Genomic DNA, 27,583 nt, shown 5'->3' with positions numbered 1-27,583 from the left:
ATAACTAAAAAAAAGAATTATGTTTACAGAAAAATAGAAAATACTTTACCATGAACCTTTAATACTTTAAAACATTGCTTAAATAATTTTATTAAAGTCAAACTATTCCTTTCAGCATGGACTCAATGGAGCATCTGATTTCATGCCACACGTTAATATGAGACTTGCTTTCATTATTCACTTTATCTCTGGTCTTGCGTCTTTCTCTTCCTTTTTCCTTCTTTCTTTATTTCCTTCCTTCCTTCCTTCCTTCCTTCCTTCCTTCCTTCCTTCCTTCCTTCCTTCCTTCCTTCTTCCTTCCTTCCTTCCTTCTTCCTTCCTTCCCTTCCTTCCTTCCTTCCTTCCTTCCTTCCTTCCTTCCTTCCTTCCTTCTTTTCTAGAATAAACACTCTTCTGCCTCATAGGTGTATTTAAAATGGTGACCTTATCTTAAAAACCTCTCTGATACTGGATCCACTATCTCATGTCTCAACAAACTTTCCCTATAAATAACTGATAATAAATACTTTAGCCTTGTGGGCTATAAGGTCTGTGCTGTCAACTCTGCCACTGTAGTGTGAATGAGTGTGACTGTATTCCAATAAAAACAGCTGATGAGTTGAATTTAGCCCACAGGGCATAGTTTGCCGCCCCTGCACTAGACCTTTGGAATGAAAGCTTTCCATGAGTGCTGTTTCTGTCAGTTTTTCTCACTGTTCTAACCCCTAAAAGCGTACCTAAAAGTGTCTGGTACATAATAGGTATCCCATTAATCTTTGAATCTGTTAAACATATGCCTAGAATAAAACATTTGGCAAATACAATATTATATGATTTGGAAAACACTTCAATCCTATAGAAATCAAAGCTTTACTTAGTAATTATTTGGCTTGATGATAAATTACTATGTCTACAATGATAAAGGGGATTTATTTTTTCTCTTAACTCAGGTGCCACATTTGTTTTCTGTTGTGAATTTGGTTAAAATAAATACATTTACTGGGCTAATTCCTGGATAGACTTTTATATAGTGACATGCTCTTCACTGTCTTTGAATTACATGTGATTGTCACATTGAGTTATTTCCAGACATAGATTTCAAGTCCTTCATCATGTTTGGGCTAAAGACCTCATTAACTTAGTAGTCCTGCCATCTTGCCTGTCTTTGAGCCTGTTCATTTCATGGAATACTTTCACCTTGATTGATGGGTATAATCCAGCAGTGTTTGGTTGCTTGAAGTTATTTTCTTTAATACTAAGCTTAGTGTATGCCTATCTTCATACTTCAACAATGGAAAGCAGAAGCAGAAATTATTTTGGAAAATTTAGCTGACATCTATGTGGAATGTCCAGTACAAATGATCGAACCTCAGAGAATTCTTACTGCCAGCATGGTTTTATGTAGGTGTAACTGCTCTCGCATGATCACTTATCATAAAGTAAGAGACAATTGGGTGAAGGTAGCTTTTTGTCTGCTCTTTTTGGTACAAAAACTAAACAGAATAGAGCAAATAAGGAAAAACGGTCTTGCAGCGGGAAGGCAACTTTAAAGAAAAATGATGTTCATAGCTATCCTGCCAGTAGCTGGCAAAGCAGTTTTTACAAAACATATTTAATGTTTATAACCACTTGGAGGCTGGAGAAAGAGTAATACTTCGAAAATATGTTTAATGTTTTGAAGCACTCAGTGGCCAAAAAGCAACTCCCGCTAACATATATTTAATGCTTAGAGTCATTTGGCTGTTAGGGAGAAAAAAAAAGGAACTTGTTAATTTTTAACATTTATTGCTGATCAGTGGCCGCTAAAGCAACTATCGATGCAGCATGTTTTATGTTTAGGGACACACTGTGCTGCTACTAAAACAATTCATACACTTCTCTCAAAGCCATACAAAAACTGTCAATATCATTACCTTTGCAATTGTACCACTAATAAAATCATAGGAATCGAACAAAGGAATAAAATGCTCCCTGAACACACAGTCATAACATCTTATGACCCTGAAAATAGTTCCACCATGCTGTGTGCTGTGGCTACTTCACTGCTGATACTGGAGGGATCACCAGGCCTTGTTCAATTTCAACAAATGTGTTAAAGTGACTTAGCAGATTCCAAAGCAAAAGTATAATCTGATAATTGGCATTTCTTACAAATCAACAGCTTGTCTCCACACATTAAGGTAAAAGAGTACTCACCAAAGAGGATGTAAATTGGAATAGAAAGTCTGTTAGGTTTTTAAATAGACTTGGTACAGTTTGTAGGAAAAAAAAAAAAAAAAGATAGTAAATATTGAGCTTATGTGTCAGAGGGAGTGATTATATGAAAAAAAAAGGACTAAGATAATTAGCTGGACCTTTCATTCTAGTTTTTTAAGGATGATCAACAAAACTTAACAGGATCCTTCCTCATTCATTGATCACACCTGTCCAGGTACTGTGGTAAGTGTTGCTCATAAATTTGCAATAACTCTGGGAATAAGGTATTTTTATTCCTCATTTTCAGGTAAGAAAACCAAAGCACAAGGAGGTAAAATAACCTATGCAAATACTCAAAACTAGGAAATGGTTGTGCAGAGAACTGAATTAACAAGTTCGACAACCACATACTGCATGACCAGGGCATGTTACCACAGAGTTCTGAGTTCAGTCCTCTTTCTCACTCTTGAAGTGTTTTTTTTTTTTAATTAAATGTAATTTAATTAACTGTAAGAAAGAATAAGAAAGAATAAGAAAGATACCTCCCGATATGCAGAAAAGTTTCAGAAACTAGTATTTTTGGGGGGTGAGGGGGAAGGATTTTTGCCTTATCAACCACTTCCTAGGTCATCTTCAGATTCTCACATAAAAATCTGGATTCAGCTCAACAAATTAAGAAATAAAAAAAGACAGAACCCTGATATAAACACTATTAATGCATGTGAAAATATAACCCAGAGACATTCACTTTTAGAAACACTAAGTCCCTTTATGAATCAAAGAGAGCCTCTTCTTCTTTGCTCATTTGCTAGAATAATTCAGTCCTCGAGCCTACCTGGGGTGGAAAGAGGTAGGCTTTGGTGCTGGCAGAGGTATGGGGATGTGGAAGCTGGGAGGAGCTGCAATGGAACAGAGCAAGAGATCGGATCCTGCGCAGAGTGAGGAAGGTGTGCACACTGAAGGACTAGCAAGGGGTATCAGACATTAGTTGGTGTGAGGACAGCATCTTTGCATGGGAAACATAGCCCAGCGTGAGGATTCAAAGCCCAAGCGAGGTGAGCAAAACCTCTATGATGAGAGAGAAAACAGTGGAAACAGCCAGTGCAGATTCTCAAAGCTGGAATGGAATCATCAAGTCATCTGCCATGGGTCTGAAGCATTGGTAGCAATGAAAGATTGGTTGTAAACAGGGGCTTGATCAAATGAGAAAATACATTCAGGTAACAAGAGCCAAATTTCCACTCTTGGAAGAGAGTTAAAACTTTAAAGGGTTTAAGAAAAACTGGAGTAAATGATAGTGTTAGATTGGAGTTGGAGGTATTGGTATAAAATTATGTTTCTCAATATATGTAAAAGGATACAGAAATAAATATTATATCTATATCTATATATACATAGGTATATTCTTTAGTTATGTCTACTGAGAGGGTCTGGGAGAACTGATAGCAAAGAACACACATAGCAACTAGATTTTGGCTTCTAAATATTATTCTTCATATAATAGACTTCCTTGGAGAAATAGCTTATTCCATAGTTGGGGCAAGAAAGATACAAAACAAGTCCCAATCATATTTTTGGGCTAGAAAATAAGGAATAATTTAAATAATTCACTGGTAATATCTAAAAGACACAAAAATCAGCTTAAAAGAGCTATCATTGGCCAAATCTAAAATTTCAATACTAAAATAAATAATGATACAAATACATTAGGATCATTTTAATAGAATGAGAAACCTTGAGACCACACTGATATAAATTTAAAAAATTAGTAATCTGAAAGTGCGATGAGAACCAGGTATTTTCTCCAGTTTCAAAATACCTCTTACCAAAATATGTAACAATCACAAAGAGCTAAAGAGTAACTTTATAATGAAGTCACATCTAATGTAGGAAAGATGGACCTCGGTTACATACGCCTCCAATAATCACACCACTGTCTAATCTCTTTTCCTGTAGTGGGTAATGGACTTATCAGGTGGGTCCTAATAAATGGAATATGGAAGAAGTGAAGAAGTGATAGGATATCAATTCCCAGATGACAACCACATGAGTGAGCCTGGAAGTGCATCCCACCACAGGTGAATTTGCAGATGCGACCACATTCCAGACTGCCAACTTGACTCTAAATTCCTGAGAGTCTTTGAAGCAGAGACACCCCATTAAGCTGAGCCCAAATGCATGACTCAGGTAAAACGAGAGATAATACGTATTTGTAGTTTTAAGCCTCTAAATCCTGGGGCAAGTTGTTACATAGTAGTAGATAATACCAATTTTGCACCAGGTGCTGCCAAAGCAAATATGTAACACGTGAGAATGGTTTTGCAGTCAGGCAGTGGTCCTTGAGGAGAATGTCAGCACAAAGTGCTTTCAACAAACTATTTATTGAATGGTGGACTTGGAATGTGCTGCAGGTAAGGGCTGGCAGGAAAGTAAGAACATCGTATTGGAAATGAGAGAAAGAAAGATCATTATCACAAAGTGATGGAAAATTTAGGAAAAAGCATTGCGTGCATTTACCTGGACAATAGAAGATGGATCTAGTGGCTTTTAAACAAAAAGGATCTGGGTCTTGCTGGTTTTAAAGATTCTGGGTCTTTCCAGATGGCAAAAGATGGTAAAATTAAAAATGGTTTCTAAATACAGATTAAATCCAGGGCACAAAGGGAAGCACAGTCCAAAGATAAAGCCATAGGAATGACTGTAAAATCTTTTGTTAAGACCTTAGAAAGTCAAGGATGGTCCATTGACTTACTGTCTAGTCAGACAAATTCTCTCTTGAGATTAATAGTAAGTATGGCTCAAAGCCTCTCCAGCAAACAGTGAGGATCCTAGATCATGTAAGAACTTTGTCATTCAGGCATCTCAGTTGAGTTTAAGTTAGAGAAGGATTTATCTTGAGATTTGTTGACTAATTCAGTCAACCCCGAGAAAACTCATGGGATACCCATACTACCTATACGTTCTTAAAAAGAGTGATATGTGCAGAAAAATCAGAAGCATGAACTGGAGGAAAAAAAGAGATTGTACAGTTCAAGGAGGCCTTTGGAGCCACTGGATTCTATTGGCAAGAAGCCTAAATAGAGAGTGCTTATTTGCAAGTCACATTCTACTTAACAAAAGGGGAAGGAGACCTCAGAAGGTGGAACCAAGAGCCCAGGCAGTGGAACTGAGACCCCTGGACAAATATCTCCAAGCTATGAACCTAATTAAAGAGCTTTCAACATTTACCAGCTAGATTTCAGAAATGTGAGGGGCCAGTAACTCCTTTCTGTTGTGCATTCTCCCCTACTTTTTGAAGAGAGATATCTAAAGAAGTCATCTCATGCACATTTCACCATTGTATATTAGGTACGTAGGAAGTAATTAACTGTTCTCTTTGGTATCCCAGGTCTATAGATCAAGAGGAATTTAATACAAGGTGCCTCATTTGCACTCAAATGATGAGCTTCCAGACTTTGAACATATGCAATAATGGGACCAAAATTGGAGCATCCTAGAAAGGGGCTGAATATATATTACATGACAGAGCAACATGAATAATTGGGGGCAGCAGATAGACTGTTCTAGGAAGACGATAAGAGAGCCCTTATTGATCCCAGAGGTGTTTTCTCTTTCTCCAGCTCTTTTAGATAGATCACCTTGGGGAAGCTAGCTGCCATGTCGTGAGGTGGCCCTGTAGAGATCTCCATGTAGCAAGGGACGGAGGCCTGCCAACGACTGCGTGAGTAAGCCTGAAAACAAATTCCTGCCTCTCGCTGTTATGCCTTTAGATAAGACCACAACTCCAGCCAATGGCTGGGCTGCAACGTCTTGAGAAACCTTAAACCAGAGTTGTCCAGCTAAGCTCTTTTCAGATATCTATGTTCTTGTGAGATAATAAATGCTTGTTGTTTTACACTGCTAAGTTTTGGGTTAATTTTTTTGTGCAGCCATAGATAACTAATACAAAACCTTTATGAAGTAATAAAAATGAACATCATTATTAATGGAACAAATCGAAACCATGATTCCCTTGATAAGATACAATTTATGTGACGTAGCTAATGAAGAGGCATATGCTGAATATGTAATGCGGAAACCTCAGAAAAAACCCAATTACAGGTTGAAAAAAACTAAGGTCACCTGGCATTTAAATGCCATATGTGATTTTGACCTTGAATGTTTTGTTATATAAGACATTACTGAAGAAATTGATGAAGCCTGAATGGGGTCTAAGTATCAGATTGCAATAATGCATTAAAGTTAATCTCCTGACTTTAATCATTATATTTTGATTATACAAGGAGAATATCTTTATTTGTAGAAAATAGCCAATATCCTATCTCCATCCTCCTGACAAAGACTCTGCTTATGGGACACAGCTAGAAACCAATGCTAGTTTACCTGTTTCTACTATACTACTTGAGTTGTTCTCTGTGGCGAAGGCTGGCTCATAGATGAGATAATATATCTGCTTTATCATTTCTTGGTTGTCTCCCTATGGCATTTTCATGAAAGGAAGAAAATGTGGAAATTTATACATTTTCTAAATTATAATAATGATAAAATAGATCAATGTTAAGCATAGTAACAGCCTTCCTATTTCTTTCTTGGAATTGGACTATCTAAATATGGTCATGTAGAAAATATTTTCTGTTTAATAACCTACTAAAAACTCTACCAAAAGTCTTAGCATTTATTCCCAAGTTTCATGTAAAACAAGATAGAGTTCATTAAAAAAAAGGAGGAAGGACATGTTAATAGGTTTTTTCTTTGTTTATTTTATTTAGCCAGCAGTGTGATTCCTTTTAGGTGTATCTTGTTTTATTTAAACTTGTTTTTACATCAGCGGATGAGAGATATCTATTCTTCAGATTTTGTATTAATAAGGGACCCCTATTCTTAAATTAACATAACATTATATTATTATGCATTCCAACACACAGTCCAAAATCGTAACCAGATCATCTGAGTTTGAAAACTAAATTTAAGACCCCCCAAGACATTTTAAAAGCCACTATCCTTAGGAAAAAGGTATAACTGATTATAATTAATTTTGTTCTAAAGAGTGTGGAAGTCATTCCTATTTTCTGATACATAAGAATGAAGTTTTCATATAAAAATAAAGACCAATAATTAAGTTATCGTATGCATGGCATTATCATAACGGTTAAATAAAATGGTGAAATGAAACTCTAGTTAGATCACCTGGCCCCTAACTATTGCTCAGGAAATGGTAGGTCATATTACATAAAATGTGACTCCGAATTGACATCTATAAAAGATCGTCATAAAGACCTGGTTACCAATAATCTAACCAGCTGCTTGAAAATGGCTTAGCTAAGGCAGCAGAAGATAATACAAGTATGAATATGGATTTGAAAATGTTAAACCTGTCAGCACTCTAGGAAAAGTAACTTAAACTGCATACCCTACTGATACATAATCACCAGCTATTAAAGAGGGCACATTACGGTAATTCATTGTTACTCTAGTGATCTTAAAAAATTAAGACCACATTCGTAATGACCAAATTTGTCTCCAAGAAGTAACTCTGAGTTGGGGAATATCTGGATCATTAAGTTATCTCCTTAGGTCACAGTAAAAGCACTTTATCCACGAATATTACTTACATGGCATATAGGATGTCACACGAGTTAGTAATAAAGTGACCTTTCTCTTAACAATTCATACACGCACATATACATAGAATTTTCTTCAATTTTCGGGAACTAAATATATTCCACAGTCTTACAAATCTTAAATATTGATTCTCCTCTGAAATCTTTGCCCACGTGCTCACCACCGTATCTCCTTTGCACAGTTATGTTCTTTGCAAATTTCGCTTTAGCTAATTTTCATTCCCGGTTTAATCATTCACAGTATTTTCAGATGTACAATCTACTAATGCCAAATTGACACCTGCATAATAAACTTTGTTTTAATGTTCCACTCTTTCTTTATATTCTGTATTACAAAATAAATTATTTTAATACATGTATTTTTAAATTGGTCAATTCTTCTCTTTTATTGAACATGAAATAGTAACATTTTCAATGATTGGGAGAGAGTTATTGCCTAGAAAATACCTCAAACATATATATGAAACCGATAATGAGGTGTGCTGCAGCAATAGCTATGCCACCTAGTATACCATGTTGAGCTTCATCTGGTTCTGACCAAAAATTATTCTGATATTCTAAGAAAAATAATTCCGAGGCAGGAACTGCTTAAAAGGGATATGGAGAAAGAAAATGAGAAAAGAATAATCGTTAGACAAAGGAATTTAGAGCAGTGGAGCATTTCCATATGGTAAGAAGGATATGCTTGAGAATGGGATTCAGTTCTAGAAACATCAATATGATGCCTGGATGCACAGTAGGTTTTGGTTAGCTTCAGGTTGGTCATGTATAAGCTGAAACAACAAATACCATAAAAAATCTAACAGGGTGTCCTGTGTTTTTTGACTATATGTGTATAGGCAGGATTATAAGGAATGGCAAGAGTAGTGGGAGGTAGGTATTTAATTTCTAATATTTAATTTATATGCGGCGCTCATATTTTTTAATATTTATTTGAAAAGTGCACATTATGTAAATGTAGTCCCAGAATTTCTGGGTGAACTCATAGCATGTGATGTGGTTTCATATTCAAAAGAAATATTCCTCTGTTATTAAAAAAAATAACAATACAAAGGGAGGGTATACTGAACATCAGTTTAAGTATTTATTTGGAGTCTCTTGAATAATCTATGAGAAATTTCGATTATGGCACATGGCAAAACATTTTAAAGAACCTATTCTCCCATAGATCCTTCTGAATCCTCACAGCAGCACAGAAAGTTATGTCTCAGCACCACAGCACACAAAAGCTATTTTGTTCTCCCATTCACCTACCGCTTGCCTGATTTTCCAGATTTATTTCTCTCTTCAGGCACTAGCTGTGAACTCTTTATGTAAAGGCTCAGACTCTGCAGCTACCCTTTATCCTAATTGGCACAACAAAAGACCTAATTGTTCATTTAATAAGATAGAATTTTCTAATACTGTACAGAGGTGTGTATGTTTGCTTTAAGGATGCTGTTTCAGTAATAAAGAGCCACTGAGGGTCAAAAATTCATGTAAACTCTCCAATTTACATGAAGTCAGCACCAGGTTAAACTATTTATTACTAAATAGCATTGTCTTCTTAAAAGCTATAATTTTTCGTAAAACATTACCTTCATTTTTCTCCTCCTGTAAGATCAAGTCACAATTTTTTAAAAAATTGTTCTTTCCCATTTTCAGGGACTACTTTTTAATAAGATACCTTCCAATTGTATTTCTAAATCTCCAGTAACCATAGCATTCCATAAAAGAGGCAGCTCAAAAAATATAGCAGAAATTGAATAACAGATATACAACACTGAGTATGCACACAAAATTTTTAAATCTAAGTGAACAAGTCTGGTCGGGTCAAGGAGAGAATGTAGTCTTTAAATGCCTATGTCACAGACACAATTTCAGGTGCGTTTATGGTAAATCCATGTGACAACACCTATAGCCAGTAACCTGCTTCTGCCCTCAAATTCTGTGCCACCTTCTTTTTGTATCTGGGATGATTGTAGGAACAGCAGAAGCCCTCTGAGAAGTGTCAGGCATAGAAAATATTAGCAAAGTCTCACATACACGTTTCAAGTTGGAAGCTGGAAGTGATGAGTAGGTTTATCTTATTAATGTGGAAGAAACTAAAATTGGCTTTGAAATAAAGTGAGGGATTTGCAATGGTGACTGAGGAATAAATATTGTAATTTAAAATTGTCATTAAAGCTGGAATCCTTAACTCTCAACCTTAAAATACATATTATAGGACTTCATAAATTTAGTTTGTTGTCGAAATATGAATTTATATTATTAATTATTAAGAATGATGATGATACTATAGCTTAATTGTAAATTTAGTCTACTAATAACTTCATAACAATATTTGTTTTTTATTGTGATGGTTTAACTACTATAGGTTACCTGTAGCCTCAAAGAAAACAATATCATCTTTCTGGAATCTCTATTGATAGCTACAAAAGATGCAACACACCCCTTTCTGGGCTACTTCCAGACTCAGATGCAATATATGCTTTGGATAATTTACTTTGAGCCAAGAATTACTATCTGGTGTTTGCTGGATATGATAGTTACTTCCAGCACTGTGTAGACATCTAAAATTATAATGATAATTTCAATACAAAGTGAGTTTTGTACTTAAAGTACAAAGGAATTCTATGAGTTTAGGGACATGAAAAGATGGGAAAATAGTGAAGACTATTATATAGCCTAGATATTTATGTATCTATTTACATATTTAGAATGGAACAAAAAGGAGAAAATTAAGTAGAGAAAATGTTGAAAAAATAAATGAAAATAATTGTATCCTCTGCAGTGGAAGAATAATCTCTGGGTTACAAAACACGATGTTTATATCAATCTCTAGAACATAAATGTTGAGAAGGCCTGTAGCATATGACGGAATTTTGATTAGTCTACTCACCCACAGGAGACATTTCTGGGACGCTAGCAACATAAGGTCCATCCAAAAACTTTGGCTCGTTATCATTAATATCCTGTACTTTGATAATGAATTCTGATTCAGGCTCCAGGGGCTTCCTGGTTTCTATGTCCACAGCCTGAGCACGAAGCGTGTAGAAAGGTTTTTCTTCTCTATCCAGGCTCCTTATTGCGTGAATGTCCCCTGTAGTTTCATCAATGGTAAAAACGGTGCCAGCGCCATCTCCTGAGAGGGTGTATTTAACAGTGCCCTCTCCCTTATCTAAGTCGGAATGGAGCTTTGGGGGCAGGCAGGGGAGGGAGAGAGAGAGAGAGAGAAGACCATTAAGTGGATAGATAGTCCTATGTTCAGAAATCATACAATTTTTCATCAGCAAAGTTAAACAAAATAAAAATCTTATAGTTCTTTTTTCCTTTTTTTTTTTTTAAATCAACTTAACATTTTAAATACACACCGAAAAAAAGTTTGAAAAATCTATGGTGAACATCTATGTATCCCAAAGATTCCACCATTTACCTTTTAATCTACTTGGCTTATCACATAGATTACATATACCTTCTTTCATTCATCCTCTGTTAATTCATTCTATTTCTTGGTGTGTCACAGAGATCAGAAGTATAACCCCCAAACACATCACCATGCATAAATACAACTATTCTGCACATTTGTACATATTTACTTCTTTTATATACTTTTGGAGATAAAATTTTCATAAAAAGAAAAGCACAAATCTTACCTATACTTAATTTCATTTTAAATGATTGTTAAAATTAAAATAAATTTGCTCATAAATACCAAGTCATACACCCTCCAAATATCCTGAAGGTAGAAATCAAGGACCTGAATTTAGTGGAAGATAAGATAAAGGAACTTAGTAAACATTAAATATTTGATTTGAAAGGAGAGGAGAATTTTGGCAGGCCAGGACTGTTTCAATTATGCATGATAGAGTTATCTCATTTTAATAGACTGACTTTCAATGAGTTATTCAATATTACACATCCAAATAATGGGTAGAATCACTGATTATCTTTTCGAAGTCAAAGCCAAATTGCTTGTTCTAATTTGTTCTATATGTTTGAAAACATATAGAAAATTTTTGAATTTTTGCTAATTTCTTTTGAAATTCAACATATGTATAATTTACTACTATAGCATGGAATAAGATACACATAAATAGTGTAGGAGAGAGGACCATAAAGAAGATAAATTATCACCATGATACTAGAAGTTTGTTTTTCAAACTGGAGTCCAAAATTAATAGAAGACAGATATAGTCTTGGAGATTATGAATTATCTGAAATGAATAAATACAATAAAATACATTTTTATATAAATTATGTGAAATATATATTCTTAAAAATAATGGGTCTTTTTTATTCAGATGCTGATGTAAAATAGTTTTTAAACTATTCTCACTTGTTTGGGTACACACTTCTGATTTCAATGTCCAAGTTTTTTATTATTATTATTTAAAAGATCATTTCAAATAGTCAACAGATCAGTCAAAAGAAAGAGCTAAAGTTTTAAAGTATCCATAGTCATTTGGTCTGTGCTTTAAAATTTAATCTGTATGATTTCGCTTATATATGCAATATAAAAGCAAAATAAAACAACAAAACAAAAACAGATTCATAGAAACAGAGACCAAAGAAATGACTTCCAGAAGGACGGGATGCGGAGATGGATGAAAAAAGAAAGAATAATATAGTCAATAATACTGTAATAGGTTTACATGATGACATTTGATTACTAGAATTAGGTGATCACACTGTATGTTATAAAAATGTCAATTCACTATATCGTACACTAAAACTGACATAATCAATATAAGATTATAGACCAACTATATTTAAATTAAAAAAAATAAAATAATTATGCACAAATTCAGATCTCTTGTAAATTTTTGAGTAATATAAATAGTCTATTGCAAATAGACTTGCTGGTATTAATAAAATCAAAACAAAAAAACATAAACTCAGCCATGGTTACATCTTTGCTCTTAAACTCAACACTCTGGTTTAGTTCAGTAAAATAACATCATCCTTCAAATTAATGTTATTAATATGAACTTATTCATTTTTAAATTTGTTTTGACTACAAAAATTTTCTCTGACAATATATTTGTATGAGTATAAGCAAAGGTTGAAGGATATAATTTAATGAATGAGAAAACAGTAAGAGGGCACTAGGTTTGGATTTCAATATATTTTTCTCAAGTCTAAGGAAAATGCTGTGAATGACAGAAATCCTTCCCCTCCCCACAATTTTTTACAAACAGCTATCAAGCATAGGCAGTTTCAAGCAGAAAAGTCAAGTCATAGATAAATCTTCTTTGAACTTAGAAATTTGAAATTACAAATTTTAACCATACTATTAAAGATATTCAACAGAGTGGATACTGCTTTTGCTTTTAAATTTATTAGAAGATACGAGACAGGCAAAAACTCAGTGCAAAAGCAATGACTTTATAAACTGGATCCATTTTGCCAATGGCTAAAAAACATATGTGGTAATATTGTGGAAACCGAGTGAAAATTCTAAGTAGGTTTTACAACGTGAACCAAGTAGAGTTACCAAAAAAATCTTCATTTAGCTAAAATCAGAACCATTTGCTTTTCAAACTGACATAATAAAAAAGCAAATGTGTTTTCAGCTCTATCCAGAATCCAAATTAAATTTAGATTACTGGTACTCCTTACTCTTCTACTTTTTCCTTCTAATATAAATCTGAGTTTTGTAGATATTAAAGCTTCAAAACATATGTAAAATATGTTCAAATTTGAACTGAAAATGAATATGATTAATGTAAAACTCTTGAGAGTATTAGAATTTTTATAGTAGCTCATTGTATGATAATATTTTAAAGGAGAGCGCATATTATAACCTGCATTGACAGACAATATTTAAAATCAGCTATTTCAGTGTTGATTGAGTCAGCACATGGGTGATTAGCTAAGAGTATAAGTGTTTTCCACTGTCAATTCTAATATCAAATATATGATGTTGACCTTGTGTTGGGTACTATAAAATTTTCTTCATATCACCTGCAAAATAATTTGAATAGAGAATATTATAAACTAAAATGAAAATCTCCATCATCTTCTTACCTAGACATAAGTTCTTTTATCATTTTATACATTTCAGTTATATATATATACCTAAAAATGAGTATGTATAAATATATACATATCTTTTCAGATATACTCAAATATATTTACATATATTTATATTTACATAAAATATTTTCTGATTGCATGTACATATACACAATATTTAAAAATAAAAAAGAGTCAATATTTTCAATAACAATATACTATAATCATTTTAGTTATTTGAAATTCTTCAAAATTATTTTTAATGTCTGTATTACATTTATTCAAAGAAGTCAATGGTTTTTGCTTATCCCTTCATAGACAAGGCAATGAATGTGTGTGAGCATTTTCTACTGTTTAGTTCCTTAAAAATAAAAGGATAATTTTAACATTAAGAATATAATTTTTATGAACCAAAAATTTTTGATTCTTGAGTGATTCCATAAATTGATCTCTAGAGATGCAATTTTTTTTTTTAATCTTTTAATCTTTCAGCATGGGAATTTAGGCTTAGAGTACAGAGCTCAACTACTTCTTAGTTCATTTGCATAAAGGAGGGAGAGGTACAGGAGGAGGATTCCCGTGCTTTGCCTCATCTTTGGGCTGTGTTAACTAGAAAAATCCCATGATGCCATTTGACACAGTGGCTTTAAGCTACACATACCGCAAGCTAATAATTCCACAAGGATAAAACTAGTTTCCTTCATAGACATTTAAAAAGAACAGCAAGAAATGTTTCTTATTTCAATTATTTTTAAAAAGCTGTTTCTGGTAGGTGCTGACTGTATTTACTGACTGAAGCAGCCAACTCCCATACAATTATCTTTTAGTATTAACGCTTAAAATAAAATTTGTCCCAGAAACAAAGTTCTATAAATGAGATGCCAAAAGAAGCTTAAAAAAGATACCAAAGACCAGCTAGTTTCAGAATGTAAGTGAATCTGAATTCTAGTGTTTAAAAGTTTTAAGAAAGCTCATCTAAAGTTAAGTATTTACTAGCATCTCTCTGATTATATTTTAGAAACTGCTGCACAAAGGAAGGAATATATTCTTATTTTTTCTGGGTTGAAAAGTGCACATAAGAATAGAAAATGCTTTTTATATTATATTATAATGTCCAGCAGTGATTTTATTTTCATTTGCTGTTTGCCAGATAGGGAGTGTTTACTAGGCATGGGGAGAAAATAGGGTATGTTGGAAGGGGAAATTATTTTGTTTACAAATAAGATTCATTCCAATAAACTTAAAAAATGGGTATTAAAAAATGTTATGTGAGTTTCTTTGCCTGAAATAATTTCGTTATGTACAAAACAAACTACTTTTGCCAGAGTTTCCTTTCTGAACTTATAAAATACTCAATGTTTCCTTTTTTGTAGTTGTTTAGTTTCCTATTAATGCCTATTCTGTTCTCAGAAAAATCACAGTGGCCTCTGTATAAGCTACAAAGCCATTATATTGTTTTTAAGACATTGTTTATTGACAAAAGAAGATCAGACCCAAAGATGATTTATAACTCTGTCTGAGTAACAGCATAATGCAAAGTTTCTTTCTGAAGTCACTAAATGCTCAAGAATATTTGACATTCTATTCCATTCTACTCCCTGAGGGGACTCATTTATTCTTTCTAGCTTGATTGTTTCCATTTGAGCAAAAGGAATACTACTTTACAAGCCTGGGTATTCCCTTTAACAGCCCACTGTGAGTTGAGAATTCCCATGCCTGAGTTACAGACCCAAAGCTATTTATCATCTGGAAATATTTCACCTTCTATTTAAGAAAGTAGAAATCCATTTCAAAAAAGCCCATACCTCCCCAGACATGTGCCATGGAAGAGCAAAAAAGAACAAAGACTATTTACAGTGCTTGTGAGCAACAAAAACTGGTACCCTAGGATGTATTATACATCCTGTTGTTGAAAAGATACAACAGGCCTGAAATGGAGTCACTTGTGCTAAGCCCCACATCACCAAACTAAGACTTGATACCCAACCTAACTTCAGTCTCAACCTCTTCCAGGAATGTAACCTTTAACCAGTCAACCTAGAATTACCTGGTCAGCACTAGAGAGTTAATCCTTCTGACAGGCCTCTTCCTTTCCCCTTAGGAGGGAGACATTGCCTGAAATAATGAGTACTTAGCTAATAATTTCCTTTATCAGGCCACTTTCCATCTTTAAAAACCTTTCCTTTCTAAAGCTCAGCAGAGCTCCTTTCTATTTGCTGCTTGGGAATCTTCTGGTTTATGAATCATCGAATAAAGCCAATTCGATCTTAAAATTGCTCAGTTAAATTTTTGTTATTTAACAATGTTTAAAAAAATATTATTCACCCAATATTTTCTTTCACCTTTCTTTTTGTCCTTGAATACTGTGTGTGTAGTTACATATGAGAGGAATCCTAACTGTGTTTATAGAGTGTCACATTTTACAACTTCAGTTCACCCAGATTACATTATATCATTTGAGATGGTCACAATATATTAATAGGTATTTCTGCAAAATTTTGAGAGGTCATTGGCATGGTGCCTGGATTTAGGACGAAAAATATGGGAGGAGAAGGCTTAAATAATTTCTTTCATACATTTCCAAAGCTGTAAAACATTTTTCACGGGGCCATACTTTAAGTAACAAAACAGTGCCAGACAATAAACTATTCTGAGCAAATTGTTAGCAATGATGTCTCTATTTGAAATAAAAGTGAATTTTATGTATGATTTTAAGCATGGTTATTTTTCTGAACTCTAGACAAATTTGTATGTTTTATTCCAGTTTTAAGATAAACGTCAAAGTTATAGGTCATTAATAACAATGATACATTATTATAGCTACCTATTATTTATTAATTTGTTATTACTGTTTACTATTTCTCCATGTTATTATTTTTATTATTAGGTTTTACTGAATATCAAGCACTATATAACACATCTTATAAGCTGTATTTAGTTCCCAAACTAATCAGTAATATACTAACATAATAAATCAAATAGAAATCTTTTAAAACTAACTCTAATATTTCAAAATGTAAAATTTAATTTTCAAAAGCTATATATTGTACCCTAACCTCTTTGCATATGCATTTAATAACTCTTATAAAGCAGACAGACCCAAATCTTACCTCTAATGTAAAACATAGAATGATCTAAAATCCATGATTATGAGCATCAGACATTTGGGGTTAAAATGCCAAGCCCATTACTTCTTACCTGGATGTTATTATTCAACTTACTGAAATCTTTGGATGTCAGAATCCTAATATGCAAAATGTGGATTCTAATATTCATAGTGTAAAATTTGGAGGATATTTTACAGCGGCGGTTCCCGACCTTTTTTGGTACCAGGGACCAGTGCTCCTATGAGAATCTAATGCCTGCTGATCTGAGGCAGAGCTGAGGTGGTGATGCTAGTGCTGGGAAGCGGCTGCAAATACAGATAAAGCTTCCCTCCCTCACCGGCCTGCTGCCCACCTCCTGCTGTGCGGCCTGGTTCCTAACAGGCCATGGATTGGGGCTGGGAGCCCCTGTTTTAGAGAATTTAACTTCACAGCGTCTATTTCCCTTCATTTCTCTCCATTTACATCCAAATGAGCCTAGTACAGCAATATTTGTTTCCATATATATTTGTTTATGTTCATAGTTAAAAGAAAACTAATTGTATCCAAAGTGACAGAAACCCCTATCAAGCTTCTAAGCTTTACTAAGCAATTTCCAATGGCTTTATAAGTCTATGTGCACTTTAACACTCAGAACAGCCTTATGAGTACAACCCTACTATTGTTTTTGTTTTGCAGATGCAGAAACCGAGGCACAGAGAGGCTAAATTGGCCCAAGACACACAAATAGAAAGATACAAAGCTGAGATTCAAATCAGGCAGTCTAATCCCATGTGTCTTTGAGACAAGCACTTAAACCAAATCAGCTCTCTTTTAATTTGATTAATATAATGTCATTTTTCTTAACTTTCAAAACGGGGTCTCTCTAGAGGCAAAAAAAAGAAAAAAAAGAGAGAGAAAAAAAAGCATGAAAATTTGTAGATAATTAGATTAGCTACAGATGCAAACTACTTAGAATTAGTTTTGTGACATCAGTTTCTTTGGGCAACACCATATTGTATTTTTATGGATACATTAATGAAAATAGTTTCATTCAAAAATGCTTTGGATTTCCCATTACTGATTACAGAAGGCTCCAGAGAGAGAACTTAACTTGGTACCTGCTCTAAGGGGACAGGTGTCCAGGGAGGAATATAGGTCACTGCAGCAAAAATATTCATTCTAAACAGTTTCTTTTTATAGTTTTGTTCTTCTCAAATCACACTCTCTTACAGAAAAAAATAATAAGCATACATCTATCTCTTAAAAAGTATGTATATTTGTGTTTTTATTTGAAATACAAGTGGTATTATATTTACAGTTAGATCATCTCAGTAGTATACTGTGTCAATTATATGTTTGAAACAATTAGTCAACTAGAAAAAAGTGAACAATATTTATGTTCATTTTAACTTACTTTTATATCAAAAGTAACTTACTTTTTTATCAAAAAAATTAATGAAAAATGAGTTTTTTTTCTGAGTTTCTACACATTGTTTATACCATAATTTGCTTTGAAACATATAAAAATTCATTATGTTAGAAACATAATGGAGTAACTCCATTTAGTTAGAGCAGTAGTCATTAACATGTATACTTTCTCTCAATGAACTAATAAACATACAAATAGGGTATTTAGGTGTCCGTGTGTACACGTTGTATGTGAGGAAAAAAAAGAGAGGAAGACAGTATTCGCATGTGTTTTCATGTGCTCGCACATGCACATTTTTTATAAAATGAACAATGCCAAGTGGATATACGCACTATAAAACAATGCTCTTAAGAACACAATCTGAAATTACATTTTCTGCTTATGTCAAGGGTGGTTGAAGGTGACCCATTTTCTGCAGCATGCATTACTGTAGGGATTGCTTTATGTGTTAAGCACAAAGCCACCTCACTGAAGTCCTTTGTGTCCTTTCCTCAGTTTACAATAAGTACTTCAAATGGATTTCGAAAGTATAATATCACAAATGCAAAAAAATAAATAAATAAATCCAAGTATGAATTGCTTTCTTTGTATTATGAGTCAAGCTGTTTTATGTCAAATTTACTGTTATGAATTCCTATCTCTGCATCTTATATACAATAACAGTGTCATAAATATTAGCTCATTTGCATGATAATTTATGTATTAAATATTCAGGTTTTGCCCAGCAGTAAAAACATGAGTAATCTGAAAGCTAAATTTCAGTGTGTTAATGAGAAACAGACACAGTAAGCGTTCTGTGTAAGAAATGCAATAAGTTGTATCTTGTTTCTGAATGCAGGTTAGCCAAGGATTTTTTTTTTAAAGCTCTCATTATAGACACATTAGGGAAGAAATCATTCTCAGGTTTCACTTATTTCCCACTAGGGCTAATAGGATTCTGGAGAAACCTCCAAAGAGATAATAGTTCCACTTTGACTTCAACTAGAAAAGGAAAAAGAAAAGAATTTTTTAAAAAATGAAAAATGAAAACAACTCTCACGGAGGCTGGAACCTCAATTTTGACTGCTTGTAGCAAATATATATATATTATTGGAAGCCTGCATGAAATAAATTGATTTCAGGCTACTGCATTTTTAAAGGTCAAAGTTCTTTTTTTTTTTTTAAATAAGAGATTCTGGATTATAAAAGCTGATGCTCAATTTGACATTAATTGAGACCTTAAATGATGAATAAATCTCTCAAAGTTTGATTATTTTTTTCAGAAAATACTGAATTGCATTGCTATTAAAATTTCCTAATAATTTATGTAATCTATAGAGATGTATGTGTATGTGTGTGTGTCTGTAGCACATTTCACTAAAGCTGATGTATGAATACCATGGATTGCACAGATGCATTATTTCCAAGATTAAGAATATAATTTACTTACTGATCTCCTTTCACTGCTTTTTGTAATTTTGCTCTTCATATGTCATTGATTGCTGATTAAGATAAGCTATAGACAGAATTTCTGAGACTAACCCAGAGTCCAATTATGCTTCACTGTATTATTGTAGATCATAAAAATTGTGCATATTCAATACAGAATTGAATTCGAATCAAACCTCAATTCTCAATTATGATTGAATGCAAACATACAGTGTGTTCGGCAGGATCCCAAAACATCAACCAAGATTTCTCTCCCTTTGGTGTATTCTCTCCACAGCATGTCTGGGACTGTGAAGGCTAACGATTTAACTCTTGTGAGTAATTTACATTGGGTGGGGCTGACCTAATCATATGTGACCTTTACAAGCAGAAAGGTTTTTTTCCCAGGTGTAGAAAGAGAAATCAGAGACACGTGAAAGAACCAAAACACCCATGTAGAGAATTACTGATACAGAGGGGTAGCCTGGAGGAGATGAGGGCAGTCCCCACATCGCCACTGGCAGCAGAAACGGGACCTCAGTTCTAAAATCACAAGGAAATAAATTCTGCCAACAGTCTGAATGAGACTGAAAACTGATTTCTCCCCCAGAGTTTCAAGAGAGAAAAACAACTCTGCTGACACATTGGTTTCATTGTAAGACCCTGAGCAAAAGAGCTCTGCCATGCTGTGTTGGTTTCCACCTGCAGAAGTGAGAGTTAATAAATTGATGTTGTCTTAAGCTTCTAAGTTCTGGGGAATTTGTTATGCAGCAATAGAAACCTAGGACCTATAGGTAATTATAGATTTCTAATATTGCATTGTTACTTCATTTGTTAAAATAAATCATAACTTTTGATTAAAGAGACTATTTTGATTTCTTGGTTACGTTCCCCGATTTTCTGACACATTATTTAATGTGTTTGCTTCTTTAATTTTCCCTGCCAATATCCCAGCTCTACTAGTAAGCACATCTGCTCCTTCCTTTGCGATTCTATACCAATCCACCCTATGAATCCAGTGATGTTATTAATTACTACATCTTGTCACTTTGGTCATGGGTAAAAATATCAGATCTGGCCAATGTTAGTACTTGTCTTTCCAGTCAAAGGATTCACTACTTGACTACTAAGATAGTCCCCACTTCACCCGACACCCTGGGCAACAGAATGGAGAAGCTTTGGAAATAGAAGAAAATAAAGTCTACACAAAGGGAGACTGAAATGAGAGAAAACAAAAACAAACAAAAACAAAAACAAAAACAAGGGGAAGGAATAGTTCTGATGACATCATGTCAATCCCAAGATACATTCTGACTTTTCCACATAGAATGAATCTGTGAATCTTCTACTCTGAATTGGGTTTTGTCAGATCCAAAAATGGATCATGAGATTATCATGCTAAGCAAAATAATTCACTTATATGAGGTATAAAACTGAAAGCGGCAAATAAACAAGACAAACAGAGACTCATGGACACAGACAAGTTTGGTGGTTACCAGAGGGAAGAGGGGGTGGGGAGAGGTAGAAAAGGGTAAAGGGGGTCAAATATATGGTGATGAAAGGAAATTTAACTTTGGATGGTGAACACACAACACAATATAAATGTGGCATATTACTGAACTGTATACTTGAAATCTATGATTTCATTAACCTATATCACCCCAATAATTTTAATACAAAAAAAAATCCTGCCTAAGTCACCACAAAACAGAACTACCCACTTTCTTTTCCCATGCAACAAACATTTATTAAATACTGATTGTAATCAAGTCCCACAGATTTGAGGACAAATCTATTAGTTAGTCCCCAAGATCAACATGGGTAGAGAATCTGTTCAACATCAAAATTGATAAAAACAAATATATATAATAAAAAGGGTAGCAGATATCACTATTGCTACTTCTGCATCCTTTATATAGCTTGAAACAATTCTGTTTCTTGTTTTATGTCAGAAAGAAATATCTGCCAATCTGAACTTCTGAATGAAGAAAATCTGGGCAAAAGATCCAGTGTGTGATGAACTCAGGATTGAGGTCAGAGTTTTCATCATGTAAATTGTTGTGGGAAGTCACATAAAATGTGTTGTCTCACTCTGCACAGATACTTACATTGTGGCATAGGCCTCTGCTCCTGCCACTCAAATAATGACAGTTAATTAAACTTGAAACAAATTCATAGATTTATTAATTTTATCATGCTCCATACCAGCATTCTCTAAGCCAGCCATTCTAAGCATTTTTTAAACATGGAATTTTCTAAAGTGAAAGCTTAGCAGCTACATCATTATGCAAAATATATATTGAGGGGAGCAGGATCAGGGTTCACAGTTTCTTCCCAGTCCCCTTCTCCAATTCAGAATCACAGATACAAACTGGAAAACTCATAACAGTTCACAAAATACTTTTGAAATTCTGTGCTTGAACCTTTATGATACTATAATTTAGCTGCTGTCCAAGCCAATCTCCTACCTTTTTTGCAAGGAACACCGTGTTGAACATGATTTTTCTTTAATTCCAAGTTTTGATCCCTCTCACAAAGAAAATACAAATTATACTATAGTTTAGTTTAAAACAGGCTTTATCTATTGCCTTATAAAATGTTGAGAACTTTTGCCTCTATGAGGCTTCTACGATTAAAGATATAACAAAGTCGTCACCCATTTTATATCCTGGAACCTTCTCTTAGAAGTTGCCATTTCATTTGCTGGTTTTGAGGGCAGACTTGCTGTTAATGATGCTTGACATTTATTGGCTTTGTTCATAGGAAGGAAAATAATAAAACAGGCATATGAGCAGTCATCTCAGATATATATCAGTTGACTGGCAAAATATATGTATTAAAAAAAAAAAAAAAAGCCTAACTGAAGTTTAGGCTATGTTTTTCTTTTTCAAGAAGTATTTCTGCCACAACTCTTGAATTGACAAGTCCAGACTACTGCATATTCCCTTGGCTGGAGAGACTAACAGCTCTGGCTGTCGCCTAATTATGTTGATCACAGGCAACTATTAAACCAAATTATACTTTGAATCAGGCATTCCAAAAATATCGGTAGCTAATTTGAATTGTTAAGAAGAATGTATAGATTTAAAAAGAAAAGGAAAAAAAATGGTCTTAATGCCTGGATTCTGCCATGGCATAAAATCAGAGCTTTGGAACTGTAAAGTCCCTTGGAGAATATTATTTCAATTACTTCTTTTCACAAATGAGGAAATTGAGAATTAAAAAGGCTAAGTGATTTCCTCAATATCATAGAGCTAGTTAATTACAGAAATCAAAATAGAAACTGGGTTGGCCGATTCTTTGCCCAGAGTTCTTTCCATTAAGCCAAGTAAAATGACCTGGTGCTATTTTGGGGCTACATGGCACATGTTTGCAATGTATTTTGATTGCTTATAATGTTTAAGCAATCAAAATATTATGTGCCTATATAATTTTTAAAATTTAAAAGTAAAGGAATCTAGTTTTCTGATGGTTGCACGTAAGATAAATTATATTAAATGCATTTTATTATGATTTTATATGTAAATATGCTACAGAATTTATATGAAAAAAAAGTTGGTAGCATGAAATGGCATCAGGGACTGAGAATAGATCGATGTGGGCTTACAAAGGATGACATCAATTTCAAGCTCCATTAGCAACATAGGAAAAGTAACACAGAGTAAAATTAGTAGACATTAGCTTTCTTATCAGACTTGGGTATGTGTGTAAAGAACAATATAAATCAAATGCAATGGGATCGTTTGATTATTAATAATTATACTACTCTTTTCTATTTAAATAATTTATAGGGTTGTACTAATTATTTTATAAATATTGTCTTCTTTGACATCATTAATAATCTTTAGCTCCTTAGAGATAAGTAGGAAGAGATTGAGATTGGAATATTAAAATCCTTGTCCAAGAATGGAAACAAAATCCATGTGTCTTGTCTTAGTCTAATTAATGCACTTCTTCTTTTACTTTATTTTTAATTTTACTGTAAACTATTTGGAAAGTTTTTCAACAGTTACAAAAAAGTCTTTTGCCCCAACATTTAACCTTTTCAAAAGGCCCAAAACCTGTAAACAGAAAGAAGCAGTAATGGCAAATATTTTCTGGACTTTACATTTTTATCACATTTAATATTTTGTGGAATACAACATTTATAAAATTATAGTTACATTTTAAATCTCTTCATTTAAAATGGCACAAGTGAGAGCTGTAAACCTGAAAATTAAAGCTGCGATATAATTTATCTTATTCATAAATAGTCTATGATACATTATGCAGTTATGAAATAAGCAATGATAGCTAAGACTAAAAATGATATTTGTCCATGGAAAAGTACATGATAACTAGCTAGAAAATGTTGTGACATAACTGGAATTATGTCACCTGAATACAGAAAGAAGACTTCCAGCTCCCACTTTTACACACAATAAAAGTTGTATATAGTTGCTTCAATGTGTAAAATTTTATTTTACTTTTTTACGAGGACACAATCTTTTTCTTTCTTCCTCTCCCTATGATAACATATATGAAAATGTTAAATACATTTATTTTTAATATAGTTGTTTCTGTTTACATTGCAAATAGGCAACCTAATAAATCTATAAATTTTCAAGCTAATAGATTATATATAAATTAATGTACCTGATTATTTAGGAATACTTATAAAATCTACAAGGATTTCAAATCTCACCATATTGTTTTCAAGTTGGGGATTTGAGGATTTTTTAATCAAATTTATTCGGGTGACATTGGTTAATAAAATAACATAGGTTTTGAGTATACAATTGTATAATATATCATCTGTATATTGCATTGTGTGTTAGCCACTCCAAGTTAAGTTTCTTTCCCTCACAATATACTTAACCCCACACAATCCTGAGTGCACCTGGTCTTGTCTGATCTCTGAAGCTAAGCAGGGTTGGGCATGGTTAGTACTTGGATGGGATAAGAGTTTTGAAAGTTATTACATGACATAAAGTCATTTGAGGACTGTGGATACATCCTTAGCAGGAAACTTGCTATAAAAAGTAAGTTTTAAAAAAGACTTTTTCTTTTGAACCCTTTTAATCAGGTAGATTGAGGTTATAATACCAGGTCAAGGCTTATGTGTGAAGGAGATAGGAAGGAACTTCAGTGTTGGGGTATAAATTGTGTTTTATCCTTACTGTCCAATATAATTGTTAATTTTCCTCCTCCCCAACCTTATGCACTTAATTATAAGTGTTACCTATATACACAAGAGAAAAAAACAAAGAAACGGTGATAACATTTAGCCATGCAACAGCCACAACAGCCAATAAAGGTAAAAAGGGAACAAAACTAAGAAAGTTCCTTCTTTATTAAACTGAAATAAGTTTGTTTTCAAAATTTTAAAACATATATACATATACACCCTAATGATAATGTAATTCTAGTCCCTCCTCCATTAATTCATGTATATATTTTACAATTAGCACCAATATTAATTTTTTCTTATATATTATATCCCAAGTTGATTTTATGGAGTACAGAGACAGAAATAGTTTCCTGCTGGAAATAAAACTTAATAATTTTATGTCATTATTAACTGCAACATCAACTCATATATTAAAAAAAAAAGTTGTTTCTCCTAAATATTAGGAAAATCAGCCTACTTAACTTAGAAGTGTCTGAGTAAATTATCATTGATACTGTCTTTACAAAATATTTCCCAGACCAGCATTTCTAGAAGAGTAGCAGCAAATCGTTTCTTACATAAAAAAAAATTGAAATATATGGAAGTAATCCATTCTTTTGCATCAGTTGAATAACAGCCCTAGTGAACCACAGTTGGTCTCCTGAGACATTAATCCACCCCTTAGTACACGATCTGGCACCATAGTCTCTACTTTTCTTTGTTGTTTCCCTTCTCATGGGAATTTGAAAGATTTCTTCTTTGAAATAAGGCATCCATAAGAAAAGAAGAATTATGTATTTACTATATGTTATGTGCATCTAAAATATTGTTTTAAACCATCACATATAGTAAATTAAATGCTTAATCTTAAAAGGGGTTTTAGTCCTCTAGTTCCATTCACAGAGCTTATATTTAAAGTGCTTCTCTCATTTACAGTTTTCAACTAGGGGGCACACAGGGAATCTAATATTAAAGCAACAGTAGTCATTGATTTGTTTCTTTTCTTTTTTCAAACTGACTTTAATTTACTATGCTTTTATAGCTGACTCTCATTAATTCTTTTCAAGTATCAATTAATGTAGAGGTATTGTTCAACCATGAGAATATTTTTCGGTCATCTCTAGATGCTTTTTGTTATGTTCTTTTATCCTGGTCTTAAAAATAAAGCATGTACATTTAAAAGGCAAACTTGAGGCAGTGACTTCTAACATTCCCATTATATCTAATATTATGTGATTCAAAACATGAGTCTAAGAGCAAATAAAAATAGGCTTTTTTTTCAATTCAGAATACAAACCCATTGAACTATCCCTTCAGGTTTGATGCTCCATCAGTTAAAAATACACTATTTTCACAAGAAATATGAGAAGAACTGCAGCAACTCGAAATATATATTTCTAGAGCATGTATCTAAGAGTACTGTAGCCATTAAATGTCTTCCATAATGTCTGTGATAAATCTTACTATTAGTGAACAATATCGGTTAAAGGCATCTCTTTGGAACTGTGAGTCTAGCCTACAGGTTTTACCAGCTACGGAATTTTCCAGGCATAAATGTGGATAGGTCAATCTATTAAGGTTTCCCTCAAAGCAGTAAATTCAGTAATAGCTTAAGGCTTCATTTTTAATTTTTTAAAAATTTTATGTAGATGTAATGTAGGATATTGTTTAAAGCACATGCTTTGGAACTGAACTGCCTGAGTTTGGTACTATGATCTTGGGCAAAACGGTTAACTTCTTATGTGTAAAACAGAAATAATAGTGTTAGTAATGAGTATTAAATAAGATAATAAAAGTAAAGAGTTACGTACAGTGCAAAAAGTCAGCACTACTAAGAATTAGGTACTGTTTCTTTCCATCTACTTGTGCCTGCTTTCTTGTTCTCATTGTTGTTGGAATCAATATGCCCTTTTGCTGTTTTTACTGAGGTTTAGTCGTGGCTAAACTCCTGCCTTCTGCTTCTTCTTATGCTTAATAGTCTTCTGCTTTTTATTCCTATCAATAGCGTGAGCCAATATCTATGTGCACTTTATATATACCACATAGAATACTAGACTGGGATCTGCCTGAGATCAAATGATTTCTGCAAGACAAAATAGATCAAGAAGTATGTGTAAGTCTCAGAGAGAGCAGAAAAACTAGACAGAGATGTACTTGACTGGTTTAACCAAGACCAAAAAGCAAGGGGCTGGACTAGACCTCTTCATTCTTGCTATAGCAACTCAAAGTCAGTCCATTACCATGACTACTTCCATGTGTAAAGTGACATAATAATTGTTAATTCAATCTCCAGTCGCAATGTATTAGTTGTTACTGAGTGGAAATATTGTAGCAACCATGAGGACCCTCACATCTCTGCCATGTAGAGGAAGCAAAGATTATTATATTCAATGTCAAAGTGATAGCCAGAATAATGCAAAAATGTTTTTCCTGCCATACATACAAACACAGTCAATATGCAATTCATTTTAATATATGTTCAGCTATAAACATATATTTACACTCTACTGAATATCTACTCAGCTTAAAATAAAACCTGCAGTAGTTCTTAAAATCCAGATTATTTACTTAGAATTGTTTTCTTATATTTTTATAAAAAATAAATCAAGAAATTTTTATTGACACTTTTTCCTGAATATGTTATTAAATTATTAAAAATGATTAATTACATAAATTTTGAGAAAAATAGAATGTCATCTGACAATTGTATATCTACTCT

The 27,583-nt window shown here is 33.4% G+C and overlaps 1 protein-coding gene across 1 annotated transcript in view; it reads right to left on the bottom strand.

Annotated features, from left to right (window-relative positions):
- CDH12 (cadherin 12) overlaps positions 1–27,583 on the bottom strand; it is an 843,825-nt gene that overhangs the window by 140,013 nt on the left and 676,229 nt on the right. The window contains exon 5 of the mRNA XM_039842741.1: positions 10,678–10,972. Within this exon, the coding sequence (XP_039698675.1) occupies positions 10,678–10,972 (295 nt within the window). The remainder of the gene's footprint in view (positions 1–10,677; positions 10,973–27,583) is intronic.

This window comes from Pteropus medius, unplaced genomic scaffold (assembly GCF_902729225.1).
Source record: "Pteropus medius unplaced genomic scaffold, Ma_sr-lr_union100, whole genome shotgun sequence".
Classification (NCBI taxonomy): Eukaryota; Metazoa; Chordata; class Mammalia; order Chiroptera; family Pteropodidae; genus Pteropus; species Pteropus medius.
The sequence above is the reverse complement of the archived record's forward strand: the minus strand, read 5'-3'. Positions and strand labels throughout refer to the sequence as shown.